Source organism: Aulostomus chinensis, chromosome 2 (genome assembly GCF_037954235.1).
Source record: "Aulostomus chinensis isolate RoL2024-O1b breed Wild chromosome 2, RoL_Achi_v1.0, whole genome shotgun sequence".
NCBI lineage: Eukaryota > Metazoa > Chordata > Actinopteri > Syngnathiformes > Aulostomidae > Aulostomus > Aulostomus chinensis.
The window spans coordinates 27,734,807-27,752,675 of NC_141321.1; the positions used below are offsets into that span (position 1 = coordinate 27,734,807).

Genomic DNA, 17,869 nt, shown 5'->3' on the forward strand with positions numbered 1-17,869 from the left:
TCCACACAACAGGGTCATTTACTGAGTTTGCAAACATCCTTTGCAGGGATAATAATTCATGGTGTTATCAGGTGCAGAGTTTAAGCATCAAATAAATGGACTGAATAATTTAAAGAACAAACTTTGAAGGTGTGCCCAGCCATTTGTTGGTGGTTATCCTCCCAGTGACTCTGAAAAGCTGAGACTAAAATGATTTCATATCGTTCAGCAAAGACTGATGCCAGCCAGACCTCCCGAAACCAATCCCTCTTACAGGATTTAGCAGAAGCTGTGTGAAATGTACACTGCAGGTCCCACCAGTACCAATGATAGTCCTTGCTGTGAGTCCAAATAAAAATGAACCTGATCAATAACAAAAGAGGGCTTTTTGTGCGTTTACTGCCACCATAAATAAAGCCTCCTGAAAAGGACAGCGGGCGAGGAAAGAGAGAGACGGGTTTCCACCCGACTGGCATAAAGATGTCAAACTGCTATTTGTGGAAGGTGGCAGATCACCCTTGCTATTATGGTCTTTGATGACTTTCAGGATGGCATGAGGAAGACAGGATGAAACCGCAGGTGCATATATGTAGATAATAAAAATGCACCCGTGAATGTACATCACATGTCCAAACGATGAGCCCCTCACAGAACAATGCCTGAAGTAAAGCCAGAAAAAACAAACACACACAAAAAAAAATGTGTTCAGGAAGAAAAAACACAAGCTTTTAATTCTTGCAATGAAAAATAATTTTGACATCATACCATTGCAAAAAGCTTTAAAAGCTTCTAAAAAGTCAAGATGGCAGAGAAGGGACCATAATAGAGGAAAACTAAATCCCCGCACAAAAGAGCAGAGCTCATTTTATCTGTCTGATTGTACCATTCTAGTGGAGTGAAGCACGGACCAGAAACTGCCCACAACTGAATCCAACCCAACAATCCCTCAGAGCCGAACAGTAAGGCTGGGAGCATGACAAATAACATTTTCTGGGCCATAATTCCAGGGTTAAAATTTCATATACTGAAAGCTCAGAAGAGGACACAGTCAAAGTCAACAGTCAAAACAGTGACAAGAGGTGCGAGCTCATAATCTTGACAGGAATGAATATGCTTACAATGGTGCTGCCTACATTACCTTATCTGTCTGGTTTGTTGTTTTCCCAGGTTGGGTTCCTTATTAGACACAACACACAGTCAGCAAGAGGAAGACAGCATGTTTGTGCACTGGGCACTAATTAATACTGGACTCAATCAGGAAAGTTACCTTCTTACTGCTGTACTGACAACACACTCGTTAATGTGGCTGTTTTCTACTTCTCTGAAGGCTCTATAAATTGCTTTCAAATAAATCTATGCTCAGTCAAGAACAAGGACTAGTAAGTGTGTTTTTGATGCTACAAGCTAAAGTGTGATTTTGAAAAACATTTTACCCAAAAGTTGACTGACAGAGCTTTGGATAGAAGATCCTACTGAAGGAGAGCATAAATATGCCTGAAAAATATTTCATGAATAATTGCAATTACTGCAATTTCACCACCACCCTCACTCTAATGAGAGAACCTTTGAACCAGTAGATCACTGCATCTTTCTATTTGGCCCTTTGGCAATTCAAGCAAAGCAATACTTTTATACCAATTTAACACACACACACACACACACACACACACACACACACACACACACACACACACACACACACACAAACAAAGTTGCACAATATTTTTAGAGATTCTGACAAAAAATAAATTCCAGATATGACGCCAGATATGTTGGGTATCCATTCAAAAATAGCAAGTGCGGATTTGTACAAAAAAACTGTACAACAAAGTCCGCCTGCCTTTGAAAAACCATCTACCAAACACCATCTCTTCACAATGTGCCAAGATAGAACCATTTGTAAACTAGGATGGGTCAGCGATCCAGAGTTTGACAATTTATGCTAATTACCAATGCCCGCTGCATATGTCTGCATGACATCCGGTGGATCTGTATCATCTCAGCTACTGTAGCTGATGTGGCAATTATCTCCACATCTTACACGCTTCTCTGCGCGTCCACCAGGGCAATGATCCACCCAAAACTCCATAGAGACTGTGTCTGTCCCCCGACCACATCAGGTAATTCACTCCAATTCTACTTGTAGAGGAGACAGTCAGAAAAACCTAATAAAAATTAACACAACCACTGAGTTATCTCAAAAGAATATCAAAATTAGATGTGGATTATTAAATGTCAGATCGCTGACGCCAAAAACTGAATTAGTGAATGAATTGATATCTGACAATTGGACTGACCTGCTCCGTCTCACTGAAACCTGGCTGTGTGATGATGAGTATGTTAGTCTAAATGAATCCACTCCTCCCAGTCACATTAACACTCACATTCCTCCAGGCTCTGGCCCAGGAGGTGGAGTTGCTGCCATTTTTGACAAAAGTTGAGTAATAAATCTCAAACCCACAATAAGTTTCAATTCATTTGAAAGTCTTTTTCTCAGTTTGCCTCATCCAGCCTGGAAAACTCTTCAGCCGCTTTTATTTATTATTGTGTACTGTCTCCCTGGTCCTTACTCTGAATTCTTATCCGAATTCTCAGAGTTTATATCCAGTTTAGTTGTCAAAACAGACAAAGTCATTATTGTAGGTGACTTTAATATTCATGTGAATGTTGATAACCACAGTCTGGGTACTACATTTATATCTCTGCGAGACACAATTGGTTTCCATCAGTCTGTCCATGAACCCACTGACTGTCACAACCACACCCCCGACCTCGTCCTAACTTATGGAATTGAAGCTGAACATCTAGTTGTATTTCCAAAGAATGCGCTTTTATCTGAACATCAATCAATCGCTTTCAAATTAGTACGAATCGACTACACTCCACGAAGGAAAACTGTAGTTTCCAGATGTTTGTCTGATCAGGCTGAAGCTGGATTTAAGGAAGCAATTCCATTGGCGCTAAATTCAGTGTCATGTCCCGTTGTTACAGAGGACACTGTTGTCAACCTTAGTCCCTCCCAAATTGATCATTTTATCGATAATGCAGCAGGCACCTTACGAACCACTCTAGACTCGATTGCCACTCTAAAAAGGAAAACTATGAATCCAAGGAAACAAGCACCTTGGTACAATTCCAAAACCAGACAGCTTAAACAAAAAACTCAGAAACTGGAGGAGTATCATATAGTCTGGCAAGATAGCCTTAAAAGCTATAAGCAAGCCCTTCGTAAAACTAGAGCCGTCTACTACTCGGCACCAATCGAGGAACACAAGAACAACCCCAGGTTCCTCTGCAGTACTGTAGCCAGACTGACAGACAGCCACAGCTCAATTGAACCAAGTATTCCTGTTTCAATGAGTAGCAAAGATTTCATGGACTTCTTCAATGACAGAATTCTCCTTATTAGAGAGAAGATTTTTCTCCTCCTGCCATCAGCTGACAACACGGCACCTACAACCCCAGAATCCTTAGAGGGGACTGTTGGACCAGACATACACTTTGAAAGTTTTTCTCCCATTAGCCTTCAAGAGCTTAGTTAAATAATTTCCTCCTCTAAATCATCCACCTGTTCTTCTAGACCCCATCCTAACTAAGCTGCTTAAAGACTCTCTATCCCTCGTTAGACCCCTCTCTTAGATATGATCAATTTGTCGCTGTTATCTGGTTACTTTCCACAGTCCTTTAAAGTAGCAGTCATTAAACCCCTTCTCACAAAAAAACAACCCAGGATCCAGAAGTTTTGGCCAACTACAGACCGGTATCAAATCTTCCTTTTCACTCCAAGATTCTGGAGAAACCAGTTGCTAAACAGCTCTGTGACATTCTCCATAGCAACAGCTTATTAGAGGATTTACAGTCAGGTTTCAGGGTTCATCATAGCACAGAAACAGCACTAGTCAAAGTCACCAATGACCCCCTACTAGCATCAGATTGACCACCATATCCTTCTACAGAGACTGGAACATGTCATTGGCATTAAAGGAACCGCACTAAACTGGTTTAGGTCATATTTACTAAGTCGATCTCAGTTTGTATTCACTAATGATAACCCCTCTGAAACCACTACAGTCAGTTATGGTGTTCCACAAGGGTCTGAGCTTGGACCAGTCCTCTTCACCCTATACCTGCTTCCTCTAGGTTACATTATAAGGAAACACTTGATTAATTTTCACTGTTATGCAGACGATACACAGCTGTACTTATCAATGCATCCACATGAAACAAATCAGCTGACAAAACTGGAGGCCTGTCTCAAGGGAATAAAAACATGGATGACCCATAATTTCCTTTTAGTAAACTTTGACAAAACTGAAGTTATTGTGCTGGGCCCAAAACACCTTAGAAACACCCTATCTGATGAGATAGGTACCCTGGATGGCATCACCTTGACCCCACTACCGTACAACAGTAAGGAACCTCCGAGTTCTCTTTGATCAGGATCTGTCCTTAAACTCTGATTCCCTTCTATCAGGCTACACCAATAAGTCCCTAAAGACTCTCCAGCTGGTTCACAACACTGCTGCCTGCGTGTTGGCGAAAAGTGGTAGATGACTCTCCTGTACTGGCTTCTCTGTACTAGCTCCCTGTTAAATTCAGAATAGAATTTAAAATTCTTCTTCTAACAAACAACGTCCTCAACAATCAGGCACCTTCATATTTGACAGAGCTTTTAGTCCCCTATTATCCAGCTAGAACCCTTCACTCCCAGAATGCAGGGTTACTTGTGTTTACTAGAGTTCCTAAAAGCAGAGTGGGAGCCAGAGCCCTCAACTATCAAGCTCCCCTCCTGTGGAACCGCCTCCCAGTTTCGATCAGGAATGCAGACGCCCCCTCTATGTTTAAGAGCAGACTTAAGACTTGTAGGCTTATAGTTAGGGCTGCTTAGGCTGGCCCTTAGATATGCTGCTATAGGCTTAGACTGCCAGGGGATCTCCCATGGTGCACTGGGCTTCTCTCTCCTCCTCTCTGTCCTCCTATATGTGTTATACATTAATCATACTCATATGTGTTACTAACTCATCTTCTTCTCCAGAGCCTTCAGGCTCCCCACATCCCAGATCCCGGGTGCTGCTGGAGGGGGCTACAGACCTGAAGAGGCTCAAGCGGCCACCCAAAGCACCACCTGCTCACGTCCCCATCTGTCCATCAGTTTCTTCCCTTTCTCTCTCTCTTTACCTCTGTCCCCCTCTTTCCTTCTGTATGTCTGTCTTCCTCCATTATCTGTCTTTGTCTCTGCTCAGCCCTCCTGCTCTCTTTCCCCCCAACCGGCCAAGGCAGAAGGCCGTCCCCATTGCGCCCAGATCTGCTCAACGGTCCTGCCTGTTAAAAGGAAGGTTTTCATCGCCCCTGTTGCAGGATGTGCTTGCTCATGGAGAATTGTTGGGTGTAAATTCATTGAAGGAGTGAGGTACTAGACCTGCTCTACTTGTAAAGTGTCATGAGATAACTTTTCTTGTGATTTGGCGCTAGACAAATAAAATTGACTCTGCATCTTTATGCATTTGCTCTATTTATTTATGACAAACAGGCCTGAATTCTTCTCATGATATTCACTTCAATGTTATGTGATCCAATACAACAGCTCTGTCATTAATTCTGTTTTATAAAGATAATAATTTTCTGTCTGAATTGACACTGAGTGTATCAATTTAACTTCAAGTTTATTATTGAGGTTGTTATTTGCAGTGACGTTGAACTGGACTCCATTGCAGTGACAGATATTTCAGTCAACCAATTTATATTCACACAACAGGCAGAATATCACAAAGACTATTGCATTAAATGCAGTATCTCCACCCAGCATGACCTCAACAATGAAACCAAGTTGAATGTGCTCTATTCCTGGCAGTGGTAACAAAAACAGATTAAAAGAAATCTCTGAAAAAGTAGAATGGCAGAGTTTTATTACATTTTAGAGGTGTACCTAATAAAGTGTCCAGTGAGTATATATCCTACCAACAATTATTACTGAGAGCTTTAGACACAGAATTATTTTTTAAATGTTCGCCAGTAGGCAAGTTTGGCCTGGAGAGCACTGCTAGACTGCAAACTGAGTGAATCTGATGGCTGACTCAGAATAGCACAGAAGGTGGAAGAAGGTGGCAGTGAGTCAGGCACATGAGCCTGTGTTGCACAACAACTTTAATAGTTTTTTTGGTCTATGTCTTGTAAAGGAATCATCCTTCTAATTTAGGTTTTGGGCACCATCCATCAGTCTACCTGTTAAGAACAGACTTATTTAGCATTTTGTACCTGATCTTACTCTTGACTTGTGAACACTTCCCTGAAAATACAATACAACATAAATCAGTTGATTTTTGTCAACTGTAGAAAATAATCAAAATCAAGGGAGAACAGGTTGTGACACTGTATATCACCTCTGAACAAGAAAGAAGATCAAATTTCCAGTAAAGTAGCAGCAATTTGCTTTACAATTGTTTGAATGATCTCCATGCACTTGTGCCTCTTCTCTCACCTATGGACCATGTGCTCTAATCAGAATATGAAGATAAGGTGTATTTCAAGTCTCAGAAAACCTCACAAGCCCTACACTCAGTGCTGTTGCACTGCCCTTCCTTTGTGTGGCCCAGTTAAAGCCCCAGAATGCCAGCTAGATCCTAAAACTCAGCAGAAAGACTTCTCCACATCATTTGGTGGTCTCCCTCTCCGTCAGCAAGTCAGTTTTCTGACTGTCAGGCCGTAGTGACACAACTGAGCTCAGCAAATGCTTTCATCTCCATCTTGTTTTCTGTTATCCACTTTTCACCACTCCTAACCTTGTCTCTCTCTCTCCCTGCCACGTCTCTCCACCTTCTTCCTTTCTTCACTCTATGTCCATCTGAAAACTGTTCACTGTAAATGCTGTGCTAGCATAGTAATGTCGGAGAAATTGCACCATCTTCATTGAAAGACCTGGCAGACGGAGTGGGGGTGGTGCTGGAGGGGCTGTTCAGTGACGTGTCCTGAAATCAAGCCATCACACAACACACTGCAGCAATCAAACGGCTCCAGAAGATGGGATACGATGCTAAAGCTCTACATTGAGAAAAGGATCAGTGAAAAAACAACAACAACAACAACGATAGAATAGAAACTCTTGAGCCACAAAAACTACAAGAACATAATTGTTTTTTGAAGAGTGCCAAGTGGTCAAAAATAGACTGGGAGTGTGAAGCTATAAAGAGGGGAAGAGGAGGAGGAGTGAGGTACATAACCAATCTGGCTAAGCAAGCAAATATGGTTGATTTGATGACAGAAGCTGCCCCAGTGGTACCAAACGCTGCCTGTTGGCTTAAAAAGTCACCATGCGCCACATGGTGAGCTTACAGAAATCAATAACGTCTCAGAGATGCTCAATGACTGTGTGCAGGACGGTTGTGGTGAGGTGGTTACACTGATGATAACTATAGCAGAGATTAACATGGATCACTTAACACAGACTTCTAGTGAAGCTCACACCAGCATACGTAGTGCACCACTCAGTATGGGTAAAGGGTTCATTTTCTCAAAATTAACCTTGTCAAACTCCTGTTCTGCCTGGGGGAGATTTATATTGCTATAGTAATTTTTCCAATCACACATTGGGGAGAGTGTGAAATTCCAGCATACTTGCACTCTTTACCCCCTCAATCTTTCCCTCCTCTCACTCTCTCTCTCACACACACATTTCTTCCTGTTTTTTCTGTCATAGTCCATTTAGAAATGTAAGTCGATTCTACCCATTTTTTTAATAGGATTCTCCCAAGCCTGAGTGTGGTGAGCAGTACACTGCGTTTGTAAGTGTATACAGCAAGCTGTGTTCATCAACCCCAGCTCAGCACACTTTACACTCTGCTTCTCCAGCAGAAGAGTTCTGCTGGGTCAAAATTAATTACAGAAGCTGTTAAGCACACACCAGCTGTTGTAAACAAATGCAAATACATTCTCATTTCAAACAAGCCCCCGTTGTATCGCCGCACACAAAATACTGTAAATCTTCTGTGTGTTTACAAACAAGTCGGGCCATCATCAAGCTGTGCTGGCGTGCCTACTAAAAAAATTACTCTTATTCATGTAGACCAATTGCTGAAAATCATCATCACCACTGTTTTAATTATGGGTCTTCCTCAGTTCATATGTTTATTTGCTCCTTTTACTGTCTTGTGCTTAATCTTACATGTTTTACTAAGACAGTTTTCAATGACTGCATTACTCTTTGAGCACACCACTCTCTTTTTTTATGACTGGTTTGCTCTTGGGCAGTTTCTTTAACTGAGTCTGTTCAGACTAATTCCTTTATTTTGGAGAAGAGCAGAGCGTGACACTCAGAAGAGGAATTTCACTCCTCAAAGCCTATCTTCACTTCCAAGATGGGAGCAGGGAATTTTGGCAAACGAACAGCAATGTTTGGTTAAAAAAAAAAACAAACAAACATGAAGGACAATAAAAATACAGACAAGGAGAGAGCAACCACATACAAAGAGGAGTTCTCATAATTCAGGCATACCTGAGACCAGGACCTGTTGACCCTAGAGTTGGCTGTGGCAACATGCTTACAGTTCCTGTCATTCACTGCATCCAAATTATCCCCATCTTTGCACTGGCTCTTTGATCCCTAAAATTCCAAGAAATATCTGACAGGAGGCCTTTACTGTGACTGGCCAACCTAGTGTGGCATTGAGGGCGCAGGTAGGTGATGAAGAATCATGACCAAAAACCTACAGTAAAAGTCAAAGCAACAGTGTTTCTCTGTTGCAAAAAGAAGCCATGGATTGACTTTAATCTCACTCCTGAGTTCTAAATCCAGCGATGGTGAGCGACTGCAGGAAAGGTCTTCCTGGCTCTACCTAGACTCTGACTTCCAAGACCCGCAATAGGCTCAATACAGATTATAATGGGTCAAATGGGACAATGCCTGTTCTTTTATTGCAGGTCTCATGGGTGTTGTCATTATGTGTACTATACAAAGCGCTAAGGAAAATGAGTGGTGATGTAATCTCAGTGAGGTAACAGGAGAGGGTTATGACATTAGGTTGGAAAGGAAAGAAGTTTTGATAATAATGTTTTGACAATGTGTGACTTTTAACATTAATAATAGTTAGCAGCTTTGAAAGTGTGGCAGTTCAGGTACTGTATGTATCTCTTGGTTCTGGCTGGGTCAAGGTTTAAGCTTTGTAACAATTAACAGTCCAGTTTGGTTCTGGGTAGTACGTTTCAAGGTCTCCTCTGGTATGGGCCAGACTTTGACACATATAGTGTAACACAAAAGAGGCTGTGTCTATATACTCCAGAACTGAGAGTTACAGTATGTCGCTAACCAGACAGTAACTCTCTGGAGCTCCTCAATTCTTGATACCGATGCACTATCATTGTTAGAGAGTCGTGTCCCAGCCTATCCACCCTATAGACAAAACCAATTCTGCTGCTTTTGCCATCAATGTCCAAAGCTTAAATCAAAGTGACTGGAAAAGTGACAGTTTCACTTTTAGTTTATGCTTAATATGTCAGCATTGTATTGTTTTCTACAACAGAGGTGCACACATTTTGCACTTCCCCCTATTCCAGTGGAGTGTGAAATATGAGGCCCCTTGCCTCCTCAGATCCCCTACAAATCGTACCTTGAAAAAATACAAACCCTCTTTTCAAATTTACAATCCTAAACTACATGACCATCTAAATTATCGATCCACTTTGTCAACATGCAAGTATGATATGTCAATAGAATGGAAATGGAGGCGAGACCAACTTGAAAGGTAATAAAATGTTCATATTTATTTCAACCAAGCCTCAAATAGCATAGCAAATGACATCAATTCAGTAAAAGGGAGAGAGGAAATGGGAGCCACTGACTATTCTAACACCGTTACCTTACTGCTATATTTCATTCTCACCATGTGTTTAATACCTTTCCACTGCCCCAATGGTCCCTCTGACTGGTTATCTGTAATGTTTTGAAAGAGGCCAACCAAACTGTCGGAGAGGCCACCCTACCTTCGCCATCCAGCAGGTCTGCTCTGCCAATTGGCCATCCTGTTTCCAGACAGCACAGTCATTTCCCAGCCCAGTGGAGCAGCACTCCATGACCTCTGCCTCGACCTCCGCCTCAACAGCCCCAGCTTCATCACCAACCCTAGCCCAGAGAGAAGGCCTGGGCCACCTCTACTTATTTATGAGCTATTTCACACAGTGATGCTCCCATTAGAGACCCAGCCTTGGCCCGCCTTACATGGCGCTCCCGTTGCACTTACCACAGAAGGACGGCAGCAGGGCCAGTGGGACATGCGTGGAGGGTCGTGCTGATGGGTGGGTCGAGCATATAGGATAGATACAGTCCCACCCATGCTCAAGAGGACATCATACAATTATAGAACAGTAAATATATCATCTACTTTCTGGTTAGTTTCCTGCAGATGAGATCAATCATTCCACCTACAACGGTCTCTCTTTTCCCTTTTTGAAATATGTGATGAAAAACTATTTGACACTTAGGAAATAATCACACACTAATCTAATTTAACAATGCAAATGAAAAGATCAGGTTATGCTTACCAATGCTTAATTGGACATTTCATTATTTCTCATTCATTTCTTTTAACTCTTATCAGGAAATAGAGGAACTTTAGAAAGACAGATTGATTTACAAAAGCATACAAGTCTTTAATAAGAAATTCAGAATATGCATAGGTAAAGCAAGATTAATGACAGCCAGTAACATTCTAAAACTGGGGGTAGCTGGTGACAATTAGCTTTCTTACTCTGCATCAAAATGAGGAAGACAAGAGAGATACAGTTCTCACTTACCTGTGATTGTGACAAAAGCGTAGCCCTCGTCACCCAGTAGGGGGTTGATCAGCTGGCAACTGTAGGTACTATTGGGCTCCAGCACAACTGTTAGTACACTGGTCAAAGAGAACAGCCCTTCTTCATTGGCCACCACTGAAGTGGTAATATTGTCTGTCAGGTTGTGCCCGGCCCCATCCTGCCATATGACGTAAGCTTCTGGATACCCTCCGTAGGCCACACAAGTCAAGGCCCCCTCATCACCTGGCCGCAGGTTCATTTCAGTCTCCAAAGTTAGGACAGGCTTGGAGTAGGGGGCTGAGAAAGAGAGGAAGTGTGTAAAGAAACAGGGTGTTGGTGTGCTGGAGTTAATCAGACTGCAGTGAAATTCATGCTGGAAACTGTTTGACATGACTCCCATTAAATTCTTAATTATGTTTAGTGAGCTTAGCATAACATAGTGTTTGAGATCCCACAGACACAGATTTCAGACATGGCACATATTGATATGGCAACTCTACATTCAAACACTGCTGTCTCTCTCTCTCTCTGTCTCTCTCTCTCTCTAAAACACTGAGCCAACCCATAAAAGGAAATATGATTTAAGACAAGAGATGGCAGTGGGCAGGTCTGGGGAAAATTGGCAGGCTCATAGATTTGGGACAACTCAGCCTGGGGCACAGAAAAGAGTGTAAAGAGGTGGGGGTTAGGGGTGAATCCTCAACCTCGGCTGAAATCCCAATCCTTGAGCTAAAACATGAGTACAGAGGTGGTGGAGAAAGTTACTGCTGAATTCCCAGAGCCAATCATTGCACTGCAAACAATGGGGTGGAGCTGAGGGCGAGTTGAATTAAATTCATCCGAGCTGCTCTTTGAAACATGCACTTTCAACACAAAGACAGATTGCACACTAACTTCCTCAGCTGTCCATTTGACTGACAAGAAGATTTCCATTGCAAGCTCCTTGAATTTTCCTTCCAGAACAGCAGCAAATATACAATGTTAACTATAAATGTTGGTTAAAAATAGAACATCTATAAATCTCATGCATTAAATGGAACCAATTTGTCACTGTTGGAGACATTGTTTTCCCTCTTGCCAGCCAGGAGGAAAAAATGTTATTCATTAACACTGCCTAATGCACATCCATCCTTGGAGAATACAGGAACAGTCTAACAGCAGACATAGGAATGTGCAGATGGAAGAAAGACACACCAAGCATCATTATAAATAAATAAATCACTCTCTGCTATGATGGTGGGTGATGTAGTCATACAAACAGAGAAGACGTTTGTGATGGCTGATTGACCAAAACAGCAGCTAATAATCAACGTCAGCAGCTATTGACCACAACAGAGGCCACAATCAGTGCATATTGACCAAACACACTGCTAAGCAGCCATGAGGAAACTGTTTATCACTTGTTCATGTGTTGTGAAAAGAAATTATCTTAAATCACCCTCAACATAGGTAAGTGCACAGCACATTTTATTGCATACTAGTGTTGTATATGTGTGTATAAACACAGAGGTCAAACCACTTCCAATATAATCAATTTTAACGTGCTAAGACTTAACAGAAAATCCTTAAAACATAATTTATTTTCATCTGTTAAAGTCTTCGAAGCATTGTAATTTTCTTACATTCAAACTTTGTCGACAGAAAGTGAAAAGGCAGAAATTGCAATTTTAACTATGTATGGTTCTGTTGCAGAGCTTGTTCATTTCATGTTACATCTAGTGTAGTTTCTTATAAGTTGTAACATGTGAGTAGAGTTTGAAAGATGTAGGCATATGGAAATGTACTTAATTTTAACTTACAACTCACTTTTAACACTGCCTAATGCACATTCTGAGCTGCAGCTAATTCCATTATCAATTAATTTCCCAACTTACATTTATCATGCCATTTTGTGTAAAATATTTTTTTTAAGTGTCATGCAAAGCTTAACTCACCGGCCACCTGCAAGAACAGAGCAGCTCTGCCGTAGTCCTGCACTCTGACGAAACAGGTATAGCTGCCTTCATCAGCCACAACCACCCTGCTCAGCAGGAGTGAAGCATTGCCATGGCCCAGCTGCTTGGGGAACAGGCTGGTACGGTTAAAAAAGCGCTCAGCTTGCTCCTCCAGCCGGTCCTGTCCGTCCCTGTACCCATGCACACTACTGGTATCTGTTAGCTGCCAGAAGATGGTCAGGTCAGACAGGTTGAAGGAGTTGGTGTAGCTGAAGGAGCAGTTGAGTACGGCATCCCTTCCATACAGCGCCACCACTGGCTGCTCTGGGACATACACTTCCATCTCAGCTGCAAGAACAGAGGGGGGGCACATGAGTGATAGTAATTTTAAATAAAAATATACAATATGAAATTATATAATTATATTTCTTAAGTTACAATAAAATCAAACAGAAATTACACTGTGCTGAGACAGGAATGTGTTCGAGTAGCAGTCCTCAACCTTTCCGAGTCATGATGACCCAGCAGATCAGTTTGGTGTTGTCAGTTCAACACAAAATGTTTTTAAAACACTAGTAGAGTCTCCTCCAATTCAGAATAGAATTTAAAATTCTTCTTCTAACAAACAACGTTCTCAACAATCAGGCACCTTCATATTTGACAGAGCTTTTAGTCCCCTATTATCCAGCTAGAAGCCTTAGCTCCCAGAATGCAGGGTTACTTGTGGTTACTAGAGTTCCTAAAAGTAGAGTGGGAGCCAGAGCCCTCAACTATCAAGCTCCCCTCCTGTGGAACCGTTTCCCAGTTTCGATCAGGAATGCAGACGCCCCCTCTATGTTTAAGAGCAGACTTAAGACTTGTAGGCTTATAGTTAGGGCTGCTGAGGCTGGCCCTTAGATTTGCTGCTATAGGCTAAGACTGCCAGGGGATCTCCCATGGTGCACTGGGCTTCTCTCTCCTCCTCTCTGTCCTCCTATATGTGTTATACATTAATCATACTCATATGTGTTACTAACTCATCTTCTTCGCCAGAGCCTTCAGGCTCCCCCCATCCCAGATCCCGGGTGCTGCTGGAGGGGGCTACAGACCTGAAGAGGCTCAAGCGGCCACCCAAAGCACCACCTGCTCACGTCCCCATCTGTCCATCAGTTTCTTCCCTTTCTCTCTCTCTTTACCTCTGTCCCTCTCTTTCCTTCTGTATGTCTGTCTTCCTCCATTATCTGTCTTTGTCTCTGCTCCGCCCTCCTGCTCTCTTTCCCCCCAACCGGCCAAGGCAGAAGGCCGTCCCCATTGCACCCAGATCTGCTCCAAGGAAGGTTTTCATCGCCCTTGTTGCAGGATGTGCTTGCTCATGGAGAATTGTTGGGTGTAAATTCATTGAAGGAGTGAGGTACTAGACCTGCTCTACTTGTAAAGTGTCATGAGATAACTTTTCTTGTGATTTGGCGCTAGACAATAAAAAATTGACTTGACTTGACTCCTCTTCAATCATAATCTGTGTCACACAGTGCCCACTTGTCACCGTGGTAGTCTAAAATGAACACAAAATAACATTAGAAGAAACTAGGGTGGCATAGTGGTACAGTGGTCAGCACTGTGGCCTCACAGCAAGAAGGTTCTGTCAGGTTGGAGTCCCGCCTCGGGCATGGGATCTTTCTGTGCGGAGTTTGCATGTTCTCCCTGTGCCTACGTGGGTTCTCTCCAGGTGCTCTGGCTTCCTCCCATAGTCGAAAGACATGCAAATGGGGGCTAATTTAACTGGATACTCTAAATTGACTGTAGGCATGGCTGTGAGTGTGAATGGTTGTCTGTCTCTATGTGTTGGCCTTGCGATGGACTGGCGATCCGTCCATCTCTCGCCCAAAAGCCGCTGGTATAGGCTCCAGCCCCCCCTGCAACCCTTAACGGGATAAACGGAAGAAAATGGATGGATGGAAACTATGTAGTCTAGGTTAAGGATATATGTAAAGTATTCACTCATGCACAACATGAATTCTTTTTGCTGTTTTCAACCTTAAGAACAAAATCAGAGCTGCATTTTAAGATATATGCCACAGTTGCTTCAGACACTACCCATTTGTTTATGCAGGGTATTAGCAGGAAGCTAGTGAGACAGGATGAGGGCTGGAGGGAAGAGGAGGGATCTTGAAGTACGCATAAGGATTTTGTGTTCCTATAGGCTGTGCCTCCTGGTGATGGCTCTGTCCATATAAATTCAGTGATTTATCTTTAAAGCTTCAATAATATTCTCCAACATCTGTATACATGGATGTGTGTGAGTTGTTGCGTACATAATGGTGTGCATTGTTTTTGTAGACAAGGGCAATAGATAACATTACATCACATAATTATTCTGGATTAGTAGCCATCTCAGGCAGTTCAGAGTACATTCATAGTATTCTCAAGTCAGCACTCTCCATTGATCCCTGTCTGCTCTTATACAAACCTGAGACACTCATCAGCATCACAGGAGAGAAAAAAGCCAGGCGGCCCCTGGAGCCATACACTCCTCTTCATGCTCAGCCATTCTAATTGTTATAATCACTGTGGCATTTTAGCCCCCTCACCCCCCTTTGAACTCTGTCTATCACCCAGCTATCGTCAATGTTGGATCACTTTGGTATGAGTGAGATTTAACTTCTGCAGCGGTGCTATAATCACTTTCCCTATTAACAACAAACAAGTCTTTCATCTGAGAGGCCTCATACACGGATGGTAGTGCCAAGTCAAGGCAGACCTATTTTCAATTACATTCAGCCAATCCCAACAAAGTAGCCTCCTCACATCACACCACCACCAACCTTCATCTGTAGGAACAGTGCCACCTACTGGCTACATTTGTAATTTTAATAAACACATGCTCAGATGCTCAATGTAACCCATAGTTTCTTAACCTAGGTGTGAATGCCAAAAAATAAATAATTCACTGAATATGATTTTTGAAAGAAAAAGGAAAGAGACATGAAGATGGAGCAGCCGCACATCCCAGCCTAAGCAAGATAACTGATAGCAATTGGGGAATAAAGCATGTCCACAATATGGGTAAGCAGTGACTTAAAATGATGCTCTTGCAATTCTGACATGCAGCACACATAAGCAACACAATCCTCTTACCCCCATGGAGAAAACAGAAGAGGGGTTTTTCTTTCACTGTAATTACAAAAGCTCTTCGGGTGATGCTGTGGTTTCCTACTGCCCCATATTATTCATTCACAGCAGGGCTACAGCACAGCAAAAAACAGAAGAGCTATCAGGGCAAAGCATGCCAGGCGGTATTGTGCCACTATCAATTGGGTATAACTGAGCACATTTCTGGGATGCTCATTTTTTTGGTGTGTTTGGAGGTGGCCCAACCTTTGCAGCAATGAATAGGTCGTTGGTGTTTTTTGTAGGAGTAGAGGGTCAGTGACAGCCTTCTCTTAGTGTGCATGTTGAAAATGGAGGAGGGAGAAAGAGAGGAAAGAGGAGGAGAGACAGACAGACAGACAGAGACTGAGAGCAATTAAATCACTACCCAAACAGCCTATGATGACTCACACCCCTGAGTTCATATAGGGAGGGGGATGAGAAGAGCGGAACTGAGAGACAGAGCAGCCAGCATCAAGCTCACACTTTAAGATAATATCTGAAAACAAACCAACAGAGAGGCTGGGGTGGAGTGTCACACATTAATTCCTCAACGCAAACTAAAGCCGTGTCAGATAGAAGATAGAGACGAAACGCCTCCCTCCTCCTCCACTTGAATCTTCTTTAACCAGTGACCTACTACTCGCTAAATGGCCTCGAGAGAAAGCAGGGCCTATACAGGACCTTGTGTAGAGACACTGACCTGAACTTGGACAGAGAAGGAGGGAGGCATTTTGCATTGCATCAAGGGGAGGGGTTTGGACAGGAGATGAGGGCAAGCTAGGCTGGCTGACGTCATGGAAACCACATAAATGATGTCCTATTCGTCAGAGGTGAAATGCCATGAGCCAAAGCATATCACTGCATGCACACTCGGCTGTTTTTGATCTGCAAGCCCTTTCAAACAAAGATATTCTGTGTATTAGCTGACTGCTATTTGAGTTGTCGGCTCTTGTCATGAAAAACATGCACTCTTCAAAAAGAAAAGTGCAAGTTGCAGCGGTTAAGAACAATAAGGAAGGTGGGTCTGTGGTCAGGGGTTGGGCTGCACCGTGGATCCATTATGTCTTTCCAGAGTTTTAGTGTGGATCTTGCATCTATTTTTTCCCCTCTCGATGAGGAGATACTCAGAAGCCATAGAGGACAGGCTGGGGGACGTCAGAGTGTGGGGATTTATACGCTGCACTTTGTGTTTATGGGCCTCAGCTCTGTTTGAGTGCCTGCGAGACAGAGACGGGCACTTTCACAGCCGACATGAAATAAACTCATTACAGTCATTTCGAACACTGGTAACAGGCCCTGCTTAGCAGCAAGGCATAGGACTGGCTAGAGAAGTCTTCGAGTGATCTTCACACCACACTCCTCTCTACTTTCAAGACACACCATCACCTTGTCAGTGTCAAGACCTCCCCTGATAGTACCTTCCTCAGGTGTGCAAGGCATGGGAGGCCCTTAAGCTAGCTAGGCACATAAAGTGAGCACGGAGGCTGAGTATAAGAAAGTGTGGGGTCCAGGCAGATAGTAAATATGAGGATAACAGCTTTTATATAGAGGCTGTTTTCAGGTTGATGCACACGGCTGTTGGTAAATAAAATCCAGACATATCTCACATCACCCTGGCAGATAAAGATAGTTGAGGGCTGCATGCACTCACAAATACAGTATCTGCACAGTATTAGATAACTGGGGTGACACTATTACACTACAGTAGTCCATAAATAAATTCACCCAGTCATTCATCTAGTTGTGTAAATAGCGGCTGTGATAATAGGAATTTAATTGAAGGATTCCATTACGGCAAGCTGTGCCATGTCCCGGCTACAGCGTGGTTTTGTTCCATCCCCATATGGCTTCAATGTCCGAATGCCAGTTTCAGTTGATTTTGCTTTCCATAACCTGGCAGCCATTAACCCAAACCTAATAGCCCGAAGGAACAAGCACTGTAGAGTGGGGCCACAATGTTTTGGTATTAGTGAGGACTCAGGCAAGCACATGGCCATTGAGGTCACAGGTCTCCGCCATCTCAGCAAGGTTGTTCACTGGACAGA

The 17,869-nt window shown here is 42.9% G+C and overlaps 1 protein-coding gene across 2 annotated transcripts in view; it reads right to left on the reverse strand.

Annotated features, from left to right (window-relative positions):
- The window catches only part of cd276 (CD276 molecule), a 72,555-nt gene that overhangs the window by 40,986 nt on the left and 13,700 nt on the right, over positions 1-17,869 (reverse strand). For both annotated transcript variants that reach the window (XM_086188400.1, XM_086188391.1), the window contains exons 3-4: positions 12,696-13,043; positions 10,762-11,058 (exon numbers count right to left, since the gene is read on the reverse strand). In XM_086188400.1, the coding sequence (XP_086044526.1) occupies positions 10,762-11,058; positions 12,696-13,043 (645 nt within the window). The remainder of the gene's footprint in view (positions 1-10,761; positions 11,059-12,695; positions 13,044-17,869) is intronic.